The 17,397-nt window shown below is 38.2% G+C and overlaps 2 protein-coding genes across 3 annotated transcripts in view; both read left to right on the top strand.

Moving 5' to 3' along the window:
• LOC149845888 (AP2-like ethylene-responsive transcription factor SNZ) overlaps positions 1-17,397 on the top strand; it is a 246,134-nt gene that overhangs the window by 42,178 nt on the left and 186,559 nt on the right. The window lies entirely within an intron of this gene.
• On the top strand, positions 5,367-9,688 carry LOC149845892 (NAC domain-containing protein 91-like). The gene is made up of 6 exons (XM_089996062.1): positions 5,367-5,721; positions 5,855-6,135; positions 7,504-7,821; positions 8,165-8,602; positions 8,686-8,860; positions 9,057-9,688. Exons 1-6 carry the CDS (start codon positions 5,556-5,558, stop codon positions 9,443-9,445), a joined length of 1,767 nt encoding a protein of 588 aa, XP_089852188.1. The 5' UTR covers positions 5,367-5,555; the 3' UTR covers positions 9,446-9,688.

Here is a 17,397-nt window from a genome sequence, read left to right as displayed (position 1 = left end):
GCATAAAAGTTTTCCAAACTAGTATCAGAGCTGCCCCAAGTTGTTCTTTTGCGGTTTCTTTGCTGGCTATTTGGTCCCTGCTGATATTAATTATGATAACACTTCACGTTCTTTGTATTGTCTTTTACTAGTTAGTTTATGGCAGACTGATTGAGATACAACACACCACAAGTGTGATTTATGGTGAAGTTTATACTCGGAAGTCTGTCATCTATGTTGAGGGTACTTGCAACACTGTTGGAGGTAAATCATTGCTTGATTGAGTTTCTAGTTCTAGACGCAACTTTTATACTTCCTTCACTTCTTATTGCTTGGAGTCACAAGAGAGTGACCCATGCTTGCTACTTTGCCCCTTCTTCTACAGACAGATGCTGCTAGCTAGTTGAGCAAAACAATTATGGGATATTTTATAAGGTTTCGTAGTGATGTTGATTTCAACAGATGCTTACAGTAACATAGGATGTTGCTCATCGGTTGGCACCTTACTATATTGACCATTTCCTCTGCAAGTGCATTAAGGGATGCATTCTGCTTTAGTATGATCTCTGAGGAGTAAGTCTTGCAGGTAGAGTTTGCTCGCTTTCAGTACTTGCACGATGATGTGGTAAGGGAGCTGCGTAGTGCAATATGCTGATTTTATACACCTTCTCTGTGGAGGAGACTCATCACACTTGGTACATCTACTTGGTAGCTTGCCTTGGTGCCGCTCGCGCTCGTTGACCATTCAATTCTGTAAGCTTTCCATCGTCAACACCATATGCTTGGTTCGTCTTCACTCGGTCAATTTCTTCATCTAACTTGTGTCAGGTCATAAATGACATCTCGATGGTCGTCTAGGGGATATTCACCACTAGGATGATGCAAGGACCCTTACACTTTATCACTCCTCTCATGTTCAGGAAGCAAACACTCTAGACACTCTGTGTTACACCTTTCGAAGGCCAAACCTTTGCTCTTTGGCACATATGAGCAAACTGTGAATACATTTCATGCCGAACCTATTGGTTGTGCTTTGCTAGCTCCACAACCCCTTTTTGAAGGACCATCAATTGCTAAAAGACCAACTTATCTATTCAAAAATTGTATCGCTTTCTTGGCCCATGTTGCTACAATCTTTTAGGCCATGTGTTGCTTGTGGTCGCATTGCACTGCTCAGCAGGCCACTGTGGGTTGAAAGACACTCACTCTGCTAGGTGGATCGGGCCGCCTCTAACCTCAAAACTTCATGGTTGCTTATTGACTTCGCACATCTTCATGGGTGACGATTCCCACACTATAGAGTGGCCTTGCCTTATCAGGAATTTCATGACAGCTTTAGTCTCCTCTAAATCTATGAATCATCGATGAAGACGTCAATTTATTTTAGTGAAAGAGAATGTGCCATGTCGCTGCATTTCTTGGGTCATGTCTGCTCATGGTTGCATTGCTCTGCTCAATGGACCACCTCGGGTGCTAAACACCCGCTTTACTTTGGAGGACTGGACCACCTCCAACTTTGAAACTCTCTGACGGCTTGTTACGCCACACATTTTAGTGGGTGGTGATTCCCATATTGGCACTTCATGAGCTTTCAGATGCCACACTATATGGGATTGACAGTGACCTCCATCTCAGAACCCGACTCTACTTTGTTGCCTTGCACACGATCTCTTGAAGGATGTTTGCTCTACACCATATCCTGCGGTTCGGCTTCAGTCACCTCCCAATTGAAGAAGTATCGATGAGGACATCAATTAGATGCCACACTATATGGGATTGACAGTGACCTCCATCTCAGAACCCAACTCTACTTTGTTGCCTTGCACACGATCTCTTGAAGGATGTTTGCTCTACACCATATCCTGCGGTTCGGCTTCAGTCACCTCCCAATTGAAGAAGTATCGATGAGGACGTCAATTTGTTCTAGTGGGAGAGAATGTGCCAAACTTTATTCATCATTGACTGAAAGCAGCGCACATGTGTATGCGATGTGGTGGGGCTTATAGTGATACACGCATTGCTAAGTAGAAAGTCTTGTGGCTTGGCTATGGCATGCAGTGATGACATAAGGCAATGCTACATCGCTTGTAAGAAGCTCAACAAGCAAGCCTTAATGTGCATCACATCTCAAGTATATTTGCTTAGCTCCATGCTTCGTGCCATGGGGGTCTCTTCGGCCACCCGCGACCTTGTGCCATGCTTCAGGGGTGCTATGCTACCCATGACCTGTCTCAACTTCATGTCCCCAAACGAAAGCCTTGCATGCAAAATTCATGTGCGACGGTCGAGTATTCTTTGACACAATCATATATGAAGAATGTGTCCATGAAGTCAGAACACTAAAATAAGCTACTTCATCCGGAGGTGTCACGCCGGTACCTACGTGGGATTGCCGCACATCTCTTTGCACGTTGAGAATTACAGAGCCAAGATCAAAATCTTGTTGATAGATTCATATGTGGAAAAGACCGTTGTATGATCGTTTCGGCGAAATACGAAGTTTATGTTTGGGAACTCCATTGAAAATAAAAATAGTGTATTTTTAAGAGATATTATGGTTCTTCCTATTGGCGGGGGTCCGCGCCCATAACTCCTATATAGGGAACCTTCCTCTTGACTTGCATTGGTGCACCACCGTAAGGTCCAGAGTAGGGCAACTCCTATATCTCATACGTAGAACATCAGAGTGTATGGGGGTGCTTAGGAGTATGCAAATTCTCCATGTGTATGTCAGACATGCACGACACCCACTCTTGTCGCCCACCTTACCACCCAACCTCGCACCCTTGCGAGAAGCTCGACGAGTGCATGTCGAGTGATAATGATTTCTTTTGGTTAGAGAGCTTCATTGCGTCAAACTAGCAATTAGCTTAGACTGGGGGCTGAAAGGTCTTTTCTATCATAGGGGGGTACCCATGGAGTGTGCATTGTGCTATGCGTAGCACGCAGGTACCAAAATACAATATGCCCCTCCTTCGGTGCATCTTAGGAACTCGATGCTCATTATAATGTTTGTGATGCTTATTCGAAAGTGTAGCTAACTCTATTGACTCTCAACTTCTTGTGCGCTCATCACAGAAAGGTGATACATCCATCCCTCATTGGCTTGAATGCTCGTACGCTAAAGACTTTAGCATCACTTTGCTCTATTGACATATTCTACTTTGTCACTTTACATATTCTGTTGTGCTAAGCAATGCATGAGATATGTATTGTCTTAAATCCGCTTTCGTCACGTTTACGTATAGCTCCTCGAATAAGGTAAGCTTTGTGCCACACCACCTTAAACGTCCATCAAAGTTTCCTCTCCATGCGAGACAGAAAGATGCAGAGAAAAAAACTAGGACAATGCACCCCAAATGAGTGTGGGCCGTTGTGTAGGTCTCGAGGTGTTGTGTGCACACCTCCAAGTCTTTTGTGCGCGCTGATGGCATCCGCGGTGAGTGAGGCTGTTAAGCGCAGATGCGCATGCTGTGTGCTTATTTGATTTAAACCATGGATTTGAATATACCCCTAACTGTATGTATCTATCATGTTGTGAACAAGAATAAGATATACACTATCTATATCCAAATAAGATAATGTGAATTGAATCCGGTTTGGTCCTTTGGTTAAAACTCCCACCCATTTTTTTTTTTTAATTCCTATTAAATAAGGCAACAAAGGTGATTGTGACGCATAAAAGCAAGAAAGAATTTTGGGGTTAAGAAAAAATAATTTTAGTCGAGTGAAAAGGTAAAGGGCAGTAGTACGTTGCTACTTTTTTAAAGGTAAGAATCTCAAACCGTGAGTTAAATTAAATGAAGACTCATGGTTAAGCTACCGACACATTTTGCTTATCAATTGACAATTAATTCTTCGTTGGACATTTGAAAGGCTGAACACGCTTGGTTGTTATATTAGACAAAAGGCAAACATTGGGTCTGGACCAACCTGTTTCCCGGCCCTACTTTTTCCATGTATGAAGTTTTTGTAACCACATTACTTTCTTCTGACCCTGTCCTTGCAATTCCAAGTAAAACTAAAGTCCTTCAGTAAAAAAAAAAAAACAAATTTACACGGGCCCCACTCAAGGCCCCCACACACACAATTGGGGGTGACGCACTTGGGGGGCCCACAGTAGGACGTCACAAAACCGGAACACATTTTTTTACAGGGAACCGAGACGGGAACAAAATCGGAAATCCAAGTCGTGATGACGCGTAACTGAGGAAAGGGACAAACCAGGTGGCTTCTGGGAAGATTCACTCGGTCCAATTATTCATAGTGGGTCCCACCACAAAGTGCCCTTCCATTCCACGCCCTCGTTCACAATGGCTAAACTTTTCGGTTCAGACGAAAATCATCAAACCCTGTTCTATACCCAAAAGCTAGTAACAAAAAAAAGTAACAACATTTTTTACAAAACCTTCACTTTGGGGTCCCATCTTTTACCTGATATTTACCGGAACCCCCTCACATTTTTACAAAGTACATAAAAACACAATGTGCATATATGCAAATGGTCGGACTCGGCAACCGATTTAATCAGATCCGTATTTGGCTTCACAGTGATATGGTAATACCAAGTTCGGATCCAATTAGCTAATCCAATATATTTTAGGTGCAATCAATTCGGATTTTGCTTGGAATTCAGCATTAGATTTGGATGTAAAACTGCATGATGAATCCAAATCCTATTACTAGAGTTAAATTTATGGTTGAGTTGCACAATAGAGTTCGTTTTTTCAGCTTTAGGTTTGGGTGGAAGGCAGACAGAGTAGAGGTGGGAAATACCCAGCTATCAAAACTGTTTGGGATGGATGCTATTATGGAAAAAACGAAAGAGCTGGAGTGGTATGTATTTGATGACTCCAGTTTCTCATTTCACTTTCCATTTGGATGAGGGTGAGAGTTACCAAGTTCCCACACCAGTGAATATTATGATTACTTAGATGAACTTCCCAAAAGTCTTTCTAGTTTTAATTTCAGCTTTTCTAACTGCATTCTAAACAGCCATACTAGTGGAAGTGGTCAAACCGTTTCACTTATCCCAAACAATCATGTGGATTTGTCAAAACAGCAAAATTATGGGGATTCTGCCTCTCACATGCAGTTTCCAAACATAGCCTTTGAGAAGTGGGTGTTGCTTATATTTCCATAAAATAAGGTCAGTCATTTTTAACTCATAGTTAACCTCAGGTAATTAGACTGAGATTTTATTTGACAGTTTTATGGAAAAAGATGAGTCGTTTTTTTTTTTGAAAGAAATGGAAAAGATGAGTCTTGAAACGTCTTTTCAAAATACTTGACCGTTTTCTAAATATCCGGCAAAAAGAGTGGCGTTTGTGAATAATTTCACTTTTTCATTTTATGTTCAGGAAGTGAGAAAAACCAATTTGCTTCTCGAGGCATAAATCTTCGTCGTTCTCTCTCTCTCTCTCTCTCCCTCTCTCTTCTCTCTCTACTCTTGCCGAGAATTTTGGCCTCAGAAGATGAGAGCAATCTGAAGTTACGAACTATCGACATCTTCTTCTCTTTCTTCTCCGTTTTCTCGTCTCCTTTCTTCTTCTTCTCTCTCTCTTTCTATCTAGGAAATGACGGTCCTGTCGGTAGCCCGTCTGCCACTAGGGTTTCGGTTCCGTCCGACGGACGAAGAGCTCGTGAATCACTACCTGAAGCGGAAGATCAACGGCCAGGAAGACGGGGTTCAGGTCATCCCCGAGGTCGATGTCTGCAAGTGGGAGCCATGGGACTTGCCTGGTGAACTCTCCTTTTCCTTTTTTCTTTCTTTCTTTGATTTTGGGAATTAGGGTTTGTTTTTTTCCTTTCCCCTTTTATGGATTTTGGGAATATAGGGTTTGTAGTTTCTGAATTCTTTTAGGACTCGTTGCAGGGAAGTCGGTGATCCAGTCGGACGATCCCGAGTGGTTCTTCTTCTGCCCCCGTGATCGGAAGTACCCGAACGGGCAGAGGTTGAATCGCGCGACGGGGGTAGGGTACTGGAAGGCCACGGGGAAGGACCGCAAGATCAAGACGCGGAAGCCGGAATCGCTGCTGATCGGGACCAAGAAGACGCTGGTTTTCTACCAGGGGAGGGCGCCCGGCGGGAGGAGGACAAACTGGGTAATGCACGAGTACCGCGCCATTAAGTGCGAAGAATTGAACGGATTGCAGGTTAAATTCCCTTCCTTTATCTTCTCAGAATTGGATCTTTTGGTGTTTCTAGTTGGAATCCCTGATGTGGTGGTGATTGTTTGATTCTTTAGTAGACTTTGGCACGTTTTCTTTGCCCTGTGGTTCTTGATCACAACCATAGAAGAATCACAAGCTACACAAATAAGAAAAGGTGTAGCCTGTGACTCTTCTGAAATCTCAACTGTGAAAGTTGATAACTTGTAACCTGTGAAAGTTGGTCACAAGTAATCACAGGATGAGGAATCACAGCTGTAACCAAAACAAACGTTGGTATTCTGCTTTTTTCCTGATGGATTCAAGCTTAATCCTTTTTTGCCCCTGTACGAGCAATTTTTTAATTTTGCAAATTGTCACGATTCTGTTGCTTGGTAGGTTTATTATGTTGGAAGAGTGGCGCTGTTGTCTACATACGTTCCTTTTTATTTTCTCCTATTTCCGTTTCTTGAGTTGCCTCCAGAATTTTAATTTGCACCATATATACGAATCATTTCCCCTGCTTCCTTAATGTCTCAATTTTTAGAAATTTGTAGCTGTAGGAATAATTGGTTGAACTAAAAGTCGCTCTATTCCACGCTAATGTCGACTTGTATATTCAATTTAGAGGATCAATTTGTTGTCGATTCCATATATTTATGATCAGAAGCTGCATTGATAGAGCCAATGCACATCCTATTGTGGAATGACTAAAACATAAGTCTCCTTTGACAAATTTGTGTTTTTCTTATATTTGGCCTTAAGCTAAGTTATAGCTGTTTTATTGATTGTTTTTATCGATTTCGAACAATGTCATAATCATGTATGTGATGCGCATCAGCTTAACCTCCCACGGACGAGGCAGTTGGAAGATCCATGCCAGGTTAGAAAATATTTAGGCTTCTAGACTGCAAATGCAGTGATGGTCCCTTGAAGGAAGCACATTCGCTTCCTTATAGAAACTGTCAAACCCTTGAGCATGTTGTTGAAGCAAATCCAGATTTCTTCAAAGCTGCTACTTAATCCATAATACAGACCATCTGTACATGAAGAAATGATTGGAGTCACAGGAAATAGGCACCAATATTTTGTGAAATGGAAAAAGTAGCAATTTTCTTTTCCCAGTTATGCATAGGACTAGTGAAATAGTATGTTGAATTTAAATAAGGTGAACCATAAATCACATCTGCAAAGAAATGAAACCCCAAATCCAAATTGTGTGTTACCCTAAACAGTGCCTTCTCAGGTAGTTGCGTCTCTGTATCTTCTCTCAGCTTTCCATTTTTTTTCCGTTGTTGTTGCTGAACCTCTTGTAGCTAGCCACTGAATTACTCTAACTTATGCACTTACATGCAAGCTGCTTGAAATTTGCAGGATGCCTTTGTTCTGTTCCGTCTTTTCAAAAAGCCTGATGAAAATACTGTTAGCTGTAACTATGATCTTGTGGATCCGAGTGGACTTTCTCCTACCACAAGCAAATCTTGTCCTGATGATGATGTAGGTGATGAGCCAATTGACACCCCAAGAGAAGAGAAACTAGAGTCAGACACACTGGAGGTTCAGCATACTGCATCTGCGGCTGTGGAAGAGGAACAAGAAGGCCAAATTGACGTTGTTCAGGCACTGGAGCAGATATTGGATGTGCCGTCTGATTCTCCTCTAGAAAATGGAGCTACTGATAGAAACTGCATGGTTTGTCATTCGTATTCAACAGAGGGATTTTAACGTTCTTAAAACTTTTCAGAATGTTAGAAACAGTCATTACATTTTCTTGTTCCCTTTGCCTCTGTATATTCTATGTGCATAATGCTTTTCCAATTTGTATATCACATGTTATTTCTATATCAGCACATTTTCTTGTTTCCTTTGCATCTATATTTCTCTGCATCTGGAAAGCCGGTCTTATTATGTGCATGATGCTTTCATAATTAGTATATTGCATCTAGTTCTGAGGCTAAGGTCTACTTATTTTGTGTAGGATAACATATAGATTCTTAGAGATGTATAGCTGAAAGATGGTTCTTTTGAATTCCAGGCTGATCAAGAGGTGGATGCGTCCAGTTTGTTTAAGGAGCCAATATTTGAATCCCTGGATGATGTTTATTTGAAAAGGTTATCTGCTTATCAATCATTTAATATCGACTCACCTTTTGATGGTGGCTATGGAACCAGCACGGACAAAATGTTCTTGTTCCAAGACAACCGTTGTGGGCAGTACATTCTCTCAGACTCTTCTACTGAAGCAGCAGATGAGATGTTCGATGTCAGTGATTTTCCATTTGGAGAATTCCCTGGACATCAAACTTTTGCTGAAAATGTTGAAGATGAAAATGAAACAGGGATTCAAATACGGATACGTGAGCCAACAAATATGACAAATCAAGTTTTCCCATCTCAGGGAACTGCTCCCAGAAGAATTTGCTTACAAGTTGCTACTGACAACAGATCTAGTGATGCTGATCATAAGGAAGAGGTGGGTGTCAGCATTCTTCTCGGTGAACAGTCTTGTTTGCTATACTGGTTCCAAGTCATTTAATTGCGCTTGTTGTGTTGTAGGTGCCAAGTATTAACTGCATCTTTGCTGAAGAAAGAAGAATACCAAAAATCCGTCGTCACCATGTAAAGACTTCCAGACCGAAGCTAAAGATAACCCGTCTTAGTGTTGCTAAGGTTGAGAAGCACCAGGAAAACCGTCTTAGTGTTGCTAAGATTGAGAAGCCCCAGGAAAATGGTATCAATCAGTACTTTCTCCATTATCACATTTGAAATTGTCATTTCTTATCTGGATGTTTTCTTTGCTCGGTATCTTTGACTTGGCTGATACGGAGGAAGATGAGTGCACAAAATCATTACACTAAATGAACTTTGTCTGTGTTATAAAGAAGATAATTTGGCCATTAAATATAACTAATTACGTTCTCGTGCAGTATTTGAGGTTACAGGAAGAGCTATTGCAGACGAGATCACAAATGCATCATGCTTTGGAGATGCCGTTGTTCATCAGGGCTTTACTGAGTCCGAGTCGCCACATAAGACGCAAAAGGAAGAGTATCTCAGCACTCCTGAGAGGCTTGAGTCATCTTCCATCGTTTCTAGTGGTAGCATATCTGCCAAAGATGAAGTGATAAAAGGGGGCACAGGAGTGAGGTCAAGATCAGCATCTGTTGATGAAAATGGTATCCACGAGGCCCCATTGTTGCAACAAGTTGTCTCCAAGCCCCCGTCAGTGACATTCCGTGTGTCTGTAATCACAATCATACTTGTGGTACTTCTAGTAATATGGCTGTTTTCCAGTTCTTCCTTGTACATAATGTAGCATCAATGATCACAACAATCATGTCGTTTGTTCTTCCTAGAGGAAATGCATAGGTGAATGTGGTGTGTTATTGTATATAATATCTATACTACTATGTTTGACATAGGGTCCTTTAACCAGACTAGGTTGCCTTCTGAGATCATTTTGTTTATTTGCCCCATGGGAGGGTTTAGATGATTTTATGTAGTGCTTGATAACACTAAATTTGAAGAGGGCCCTTGTACATGGCTGATGTTCTCTCTCTCTCTTGCGTTCTTGCCTTCATTAATTTCATTTTAGTGATCATTTGGCGGTTGACCTGACCCTTTTATCAAACTGAAAGGTATTGCATATGGTTTACATTGTGAATTCATCATGGAGGTTTGACCTCTTGTTTGGGAGCTTGAGTCAGAGGTGTATTGTGGTTTTCCCCAGTGTGCTCTCTCCTGTTTGTGAGGAGTTTTGTTCTGAGAATGGATTAGGTAGCCCGTAGCCTTAACATCACATTTCAACACTATTGGCAGGAGGTTGTTCTTGTCCACTCCATCCTCAAGACCAACACCATTTTGGTGACACCTGAAAATTCACATTTTTTAAATTATTTTTCGATCGATTCAGATAAAATACACTTGAGTATCTGATGTAAATCGAAGAAAGGCTCGATTTACAATAAAACCATCAACTACAATTACCTCTATTATAGATCTAAGAAAAGCTTGAAAAAACAGGAAATAACAAAAAACACTTTAAAAAATAACAAATTTTAATCATTCAAACTCTGATTTTCCTTCCTACCTAAAAAGTTAAAAAAAATTTATGACAAAAGAACCCTCACCAAGAACCAGGTCACTAACAGGCCCACTTCCCTATAAGGTAAAACTCCTGGTTGGGGGACACGACCACTCAGCCTTACGTACCCCAACAATGTACAAGCAACATCAACCTCACGTGGCAGCGGGTGGGATACCACCTTAGTGGTTACATAAGTATTTATAAAGAAACACGATAAACCTTAGGTCTACTTTGGATATAAGGTTTACTTTGGATTTGAGAAAGATCCATTACATAAAAGAAAACAAATTTTAAACCAGAAATTCAAATAAAAACTTAAAACTAAATTAGATCCAAATGAATTTCTATGAACCCGAGTCTTTTGTTTCGCCTTCTGCATCAGGGATCTGGATCCGCCGATACACCTGAATATTTGGCCAAACCATACAGGTTCGATTTTGATACTGATAACATTGGTTTTAACCTCATTACAAAGGCTCCCAAACAGAGCCTTACCCTTGTGGAAGGCAAGCGAGGGAAGGAAACACAAGACGTATGTGAACGCAGACTGCTTGACTTTTGGTGCACTGTGAAAATTAGATAACTAGAAAATGTTTGGTATCAAGGTGAAGACATTAGAGCACTTTGATGCTAGCTTACAGAGGCAGAATCAGTCGCGAGTCTGGCGACGTGTCGTTGCTATTGGCAGGTAGCGTGCAAGCCCTAAAAAATAGGCGTCAGGCAAAATAACAAAAAATGAACAGCTAAAAAACTGTTTTTTGTACGTCTTAATATATATTAATGTTTTTATTTGAATATTATTAAAAATTTTAAAATCGTGTCATGCATGATGGACTTTCTAAATGGTATGTCACTGACATAGCTAGACTAGCTCCGCAACTCCAATAAAGAAGACAGTGCTTAGATTGACTTAGACTTTACAAGGCAGCCCTCCCGTTGGCACACTCTCATGGGATTGATAGTCTGCTGCTAGCTGGGTTCGGCTCAGCACAAACTCATCAGTTCATGTAGCTGGCGAGCCGATTCATCAGCTGCTCTTTATCTTAAAATGATGTTGGATTTTGGCTCAAAACTGTTATGTTTTTTCTCTAATTTTTCATTTTTTTCTAAGTTTGTAGGTATTGAGTTCTCTACAAAAATTTAGTCGCACATTAAAGGTTTTTGAAAAGTATTTTATCTTTATATAAAAGAGTGACACTTTAAAGGGTAAGGCCCTCAAAGACACTAGATTTTGAGCTTGTGCATCACTTTATTCTTGGACCTTGTTATTGACTCTTGACTCTTAACTCTTGGATTCGGTTCAGTTTGACTTTGATTTTTTTTAGTATTTAGGATGAATTTAATCCTCAAGTCTAAAATACATTTTTTGACTAGCACATTTATGAACCTTGACTTAACATTGAATCTTATTTGAATCTTTTTGGATTTTATCTGAATCTGTTTGAACCTTGCCCAATGATTTTGCATGGGCATTAAATGTTCAAAACGTTTCATACCTGCTTCTTATCCTCATCCTGGTTTGACCGTTGACCTGTTGACTCTATCAAGGTCATTCTTAAACCTTCTAGAGTTATTTTGAACCCTTTTTTATGCTCCTCTATGTATAACAGTTTGGGATTTTATAACTAACCATTGTGGCCAGCCGTAGCCCATTATTTCTTGTTGGAAGGGCCTCTTAAGGACTTATGACCTTAATGGGTGGCCTAGGGTAGGGACCTATATAAACCCAAGCCCTCTCTTATTTTTCTCATCCTCAGCTCTCTCATTTCTCCTATCTCTCAAGTGCTCTCTCTTCCTCTCCTACAAGCTCTACTTTGCTCTCTTTTTTCTTTTTTGGGTTTTTGAGATTCTAATTTGGATCTTTATCTAGGATCCGGATTCGATTGTAGTTCAGGTCCTTATCCAAGATTCATATTCGATTGTAGTTTGGATCTCTATATAAGATCCCAATCCAGTTGCTAATCAGACACATATCCAGTTGTTATTCGAATCTCAACCCAATTGTTAGAATCCAGATCCATATTCGATTCAACCCTATTCAAGAGGTTGTTCAAGGTGGTCTGTGTCAAGGTTGTTGGGATCACCTAGTGCAGGGCGTAGTTCGATCATTTATGAGAAGGCGAAAGCTTGGCTCCTAGGAGCATAGTTGCAAGAGTATCCATTGCACTGAAGACTTCATCCTAAGTAGGTCAATTATCGCTTGAAAGATAATACATGTATACGCGTGCCTTCAAGCGTACCTGATTCAAGCTTAGTTGCCTGACCCACTAAGTTAAGCAATATTTTTAACCATTTTCAAGCGATATTTCTGCAAAATGGCAACTATAAAGGTTAAAACCCAAAAGTTAGCCAAGTTATCTCAGTTGGATAATGCCAATTTCAAATAATGGCAACACAAAGTGCTCATCTTCCTCAAGATTGCAAAAATGATATACATGCTCACAGAGGACTATCCAAAATAACAGAAGGACAAAACCATTGCTAAAAATCGTAAGAGACTAAAGTGAAAACATGATGACTTTGTGTATCACAGACATATACTAAATGTACTCTTTGACACCCTATTCGACCTCTACTCAGAAGTCAGCACTGCAAAGAAGCTATGGAAAGCTCTTAAAAGCAAGTATAAAATGGATGATGAAGAAAATCATAAGTTTTTAGTTAACAAGTATATGGATTTCAAACTCTTCGATGATAAGTCACTGCTACCTCAAGTCCATAACATGCAAATCTTGGCTAATTAGATGAAGTGTGAAGGTATGAACCTTGATGAATCATTCTAGGTGGCTACAATCATTGGTAGATTACCTCCATCTTGGAAAGATTATCGAAATGAATTGAAACATAAGATTGAAAAACTTACCTTAGAACAACTTCTTCAATATTTTAGAATTAAGGAGGAAACTCGATCTTGAGATAAGAAAGATAAAGTAAAAGATGTTTGTGTTAAGATAAACATGGTTGAACTCAAACCAAGGTTCAAACCCAAACTTAAAAACAAGAACACAAAATCCAAATTTGATACTAAAAAAAGAAAGACTATTTCCTGCTATACTTATGAAAAACTGGGTCACTATGTGATAGAATGCCGACATAGAAAGAAATTTCAAGACAATAAAGCTAGTAAATCCAACGATAACCTAGTAATTATAGTTAGTGAGATATTTATGATTAATGTAGATAAAGGGTGATATGTGGATTCTGGATCAATGATCCATTCATGTAATGATAGAAGTATGTTTAAAACATACAAAACCATGAAAAAAGACCATATAATTTATATAAGAGATAAACATGAAGCTAAAGTTTATGGAAAAGGGAGTCTGAAACTTCAATTTACCTCTGAAAACTGTTTAACCCTTTAAAATGTATATCACATACCTATCGTTACAAAAAATCTTGTATCTTCCTATATGCTTACAACCCATGGTTTTAAACTTGTAATAAAATTCGACAATATTATACTATCGAAGAACCAAAAGTTTGTAGGCAAATACTACACCACCAATACGTTGTTCAAGCTCAATCTGATGAATAAAGTTGATTATGCTTCTGTTTATATGATTGACTCATATGATTTATGATATGCTATATTAGGACATATAAATTTTACATCTTTGAGAAGCATGTGTAACTTATGACTTATTTCTAAATGCAAAACTGAATATCTTAAAAAATGTGATGTTTGTATTCAAGTAAAGTTTGTGAAAAAGTCATTTAAGAGTGTTGAAAGAACTTCTAAATTATTAGATTTAATACACAATGATGTATGTGATTTAAAAAATACTTCAACTCATGGGGGTAACAATTATTTTATAACATTTATTGATGATTTCATAAAATATGCTTATATCTATCTCATAAAAACAAAAGATAATCATTTAAAAATTTTACTATTTTAAAGTAGAGGTTGAAAACTTTCATAATTGCAAAATAAAGTCTTTTAGATCTGATAGAAGTGGGGAATATCTTTCAAATGAGTTTATTAAATTTTATGAGATTCATGGAATACATAAACAAAATACTAATTTGTATACTCCTCAACATAATGGTGTAGTTAAACGTAAAAATATGATTCTAATTGACACGATTAATTTAATGCTTATTACTTATGGTATAAATTGTAATCTATGGGGTGATGCATTGCTTAGTTCATATCATATTCTAAATAGAGTTTTATATTTTGTGATGCATTGCTTAGTTCATGTCATATTTTAAATAGAGTTTCATATTTTAAGCCAAACACTACACCATATGAATTTTGGAAAGATAAAAAATCAAATTTAAATTATTTAAAAGTTTGGGGTTGTATTGCTTATGTGAAGCTTATTGAACCACAATTAACCAAACTAGATCCAAAAATCAGAATATCTGTCTTTATTGGATATTCTCAAAATAGTAAGATATATAAATTTATGGATATTAAAACCAAAGTGATTTTAGAATCAATCCAAGCCGAATTTAGAGAAGATTTAACTTTAAAATCACTTGAACCTCCAAAAGTTATTAAAAATAATCTAAGGAAAATAGTTTGCGAGTCTAAAAATCTTGAAATTCGAAAATGTAAAAAATTAAGAAAACTAAAAGATTTTGGCCCTGATTTTCATCTCTATACGATAGAGCGATACCTTTTTTTTTTGAAGCTATGACCTCTCGTGATGTTTCTTTTTTTAAAAAGGATATAGAAAGTAAATTAGAATTTATCATAGAACATAAAACCTGGATTTTGGTTGATTTACCCATAGTTTTAAACTCTTAGGATGCAAATGAATTTGACATGAAAGACATGGGTTTAGCTAATGTCATACTTGATATTAAACCGATTAGATATAAGAATGATCATGTATTAACTTAATCCCACTACATTGAGAAAATATAATTATTATGATTGTAAGCCTATTGCTACTCCGATTAATCCTAGTATTAAGCTATTAATTAACACTGAAAGAAACATATCTCAAATGAAGTATGCAAGTATTATTGATAGTCTCATGTATGCTATGAATGAAACTAGACCAGACATAACTTTTAGCATGAGAAAGTTGAGTCGTACTAGTAATCCAAGATAAAAACATTGAGATGCAATACATCAAGTCTTGAAATACTTGAGAGAAACACTAGAATATGAAATATTCTATGAAAGAGAACCTATTGTACTTGATGGATACAATGCTGCAAACTAAAATTCTAATTTCAATGAGTCATTATCCACAAGTGAGTCATTATCCATAAGTGATTAAATATTTACTCTTGGATCTGAAACAATTGTTTAGGGATCAAATAATCACACTGTGATAACCCATTCTATAATGAAAGCAGAATTAATAGCACTAGCATACGTTAATATGGAAGCTAAGTGGATAAAAACTATTTTAATGGAGATACCATTAAGAGATAAACCAATACCCTCGATAGCTATGTGTTGTGATATTCAAGCAGCTACATACAAAGCAGAAAATAATTTTTTTGGTAAAAAATCTAGACATATCAATTTAAAGTACAATTATGTGAATAATTTACTTAAGCAAGAAGTAATCTTAATGGAATATATGAAATCTGGTCAAAACTTAGAGGATCCATTGACAAAGAGACTTTCTTAAGATATCGTCTTTAAGACATCGAGGAAAATGAGGTTAAAGTCTATAAAAACAATCATTATTGATGAAAATCCAACCATATGATAAGGGTCAAACCATATTAAGTGGTTCGATGAGAAGAACAAGTCTCTAATTGATTGGATTGAACACTAAATAATTTTTCCATTCTTGATGTCGAGCACTCGAAACCTATGTAAGAAGGATTAGTTCAAATTAAACTCTTAATAAGATCCATAAGCCTTATGACTGGGGTATTTCAAACAGGTTTACACCCTTAATGAATTTATTTATGTGAGTGTGAAGGTGAATGTCATCTTCTATGAGACTAAGACTTTGTCTCTAGAGCACTCATGAAACTGGGATACAACACAAGACCTTTAATGTGTGATTTTTATATATTGGTTGGCACACTATAACCACATAAAGTGAAAGTGTGTGTTACAGTGTCTAGAAGGTCAATTAGGATTCTCAATTCAAAGCTAATGCTATTGAGATCTCAGACTTATTAAGACTAAGTAACATTAATATAGAGGTTCAAACCCAAAAGGTACTTTCACTTATGCACTAAATCTTCATGAACAACCACTTGAGTCTTCTTTTATAGTTTTGATCTATGTGAAAGATTGTTGGATTTTTGCTCAAAACTATCCCTATGTTTTTCCTCTAATTTTTTCATTTTCCCCCTAAGTTTATGGGTATTGAGTTCTCTACAAAAGTTTAGTCCTACATTGAAGGTTTTTTGGAAGTCTCTTGTCCTTATATAGAGGGGTGATGCCTTAAAGGGCAAGACCCTCAAGGATATTGAATCTTGGGCTTGTGCATCACTTTATTCTTGGACCATGGACCTTTGATCTAGGATCTTGACTCTTTACCCTTGACCTTTGACTTTGGACTTGGATTCGACCTGGCCCAGTTTGGTTCGGCTTAGCTTTGACTTTCTTTTTAGTAATTGGGACAAATTTAATCCCTCAAGTCTAAAATCATCTTTGACCAGTACATTTATGGACCTTGACTTAGCATTAAATCCTATTCGGATGTTTCTAGATCTTATCCAGATCTGATTGAACTTTGCCCAGCGATTTTGCATGGGCATTAAAGATTCAAAACCGTCCATAACTGCCTCTTATCCTCAGCCTTGTTTAATCATTGACCTGTTGACTCAGTCTAGGTCGTTCTTAGACCTTTTAGGGTCATTTTGGAGCCTTTTTTATGACCCTCTATATATAACGGTTTGTGCCTTTATGGCTGACCATTTTGGCCAGCCATAACCCATTATTTTTAGTTGTTTGGGCATCTTAAAGATCCATCATGACTTTAATGGGTGGCTTGAGACTAGGGCTTATATAAACCCCAATACTCTCTCATTTCTCTCATCCTAAGCTCTCTCTTCTCCCCTATCTCTCAAGTGCTCTCTCCCACAAGCTCTGGTATGCTTTCTCTCTCTCTCTCTCTCCTCTTTTGGGTTTTCGAGATTTTAATTCGGATCTCTATCCCAAATCCAAATCTGATTGCAGTTTGAATCCTTATCTAGGATTCAGATCCGGTTGTAGTTTGAATCTCTATCCAGAATTTAGATCCGGTTGT

This window comes from Nuphar pumila, chromosome 2 (genome assembly GCF_984573655.1).
Source record: "Nuphar pumila chromosome 2, dmNupPumi1.hap1.1, whole genome shotgun sequence".
In the NCBI taxonomy this organism is placed as follows: Eukaryota; Viridiplantae; Streptophyta; class Magnoliopsida; order Nymphaeales; family Nymphaeaceae; genus Nuphar; species Nuphar pumila.
Note: the sequence above shows the minus strand (reverse complement) of the source record. Positions and strands in the feature narration are given on the sequence as shown.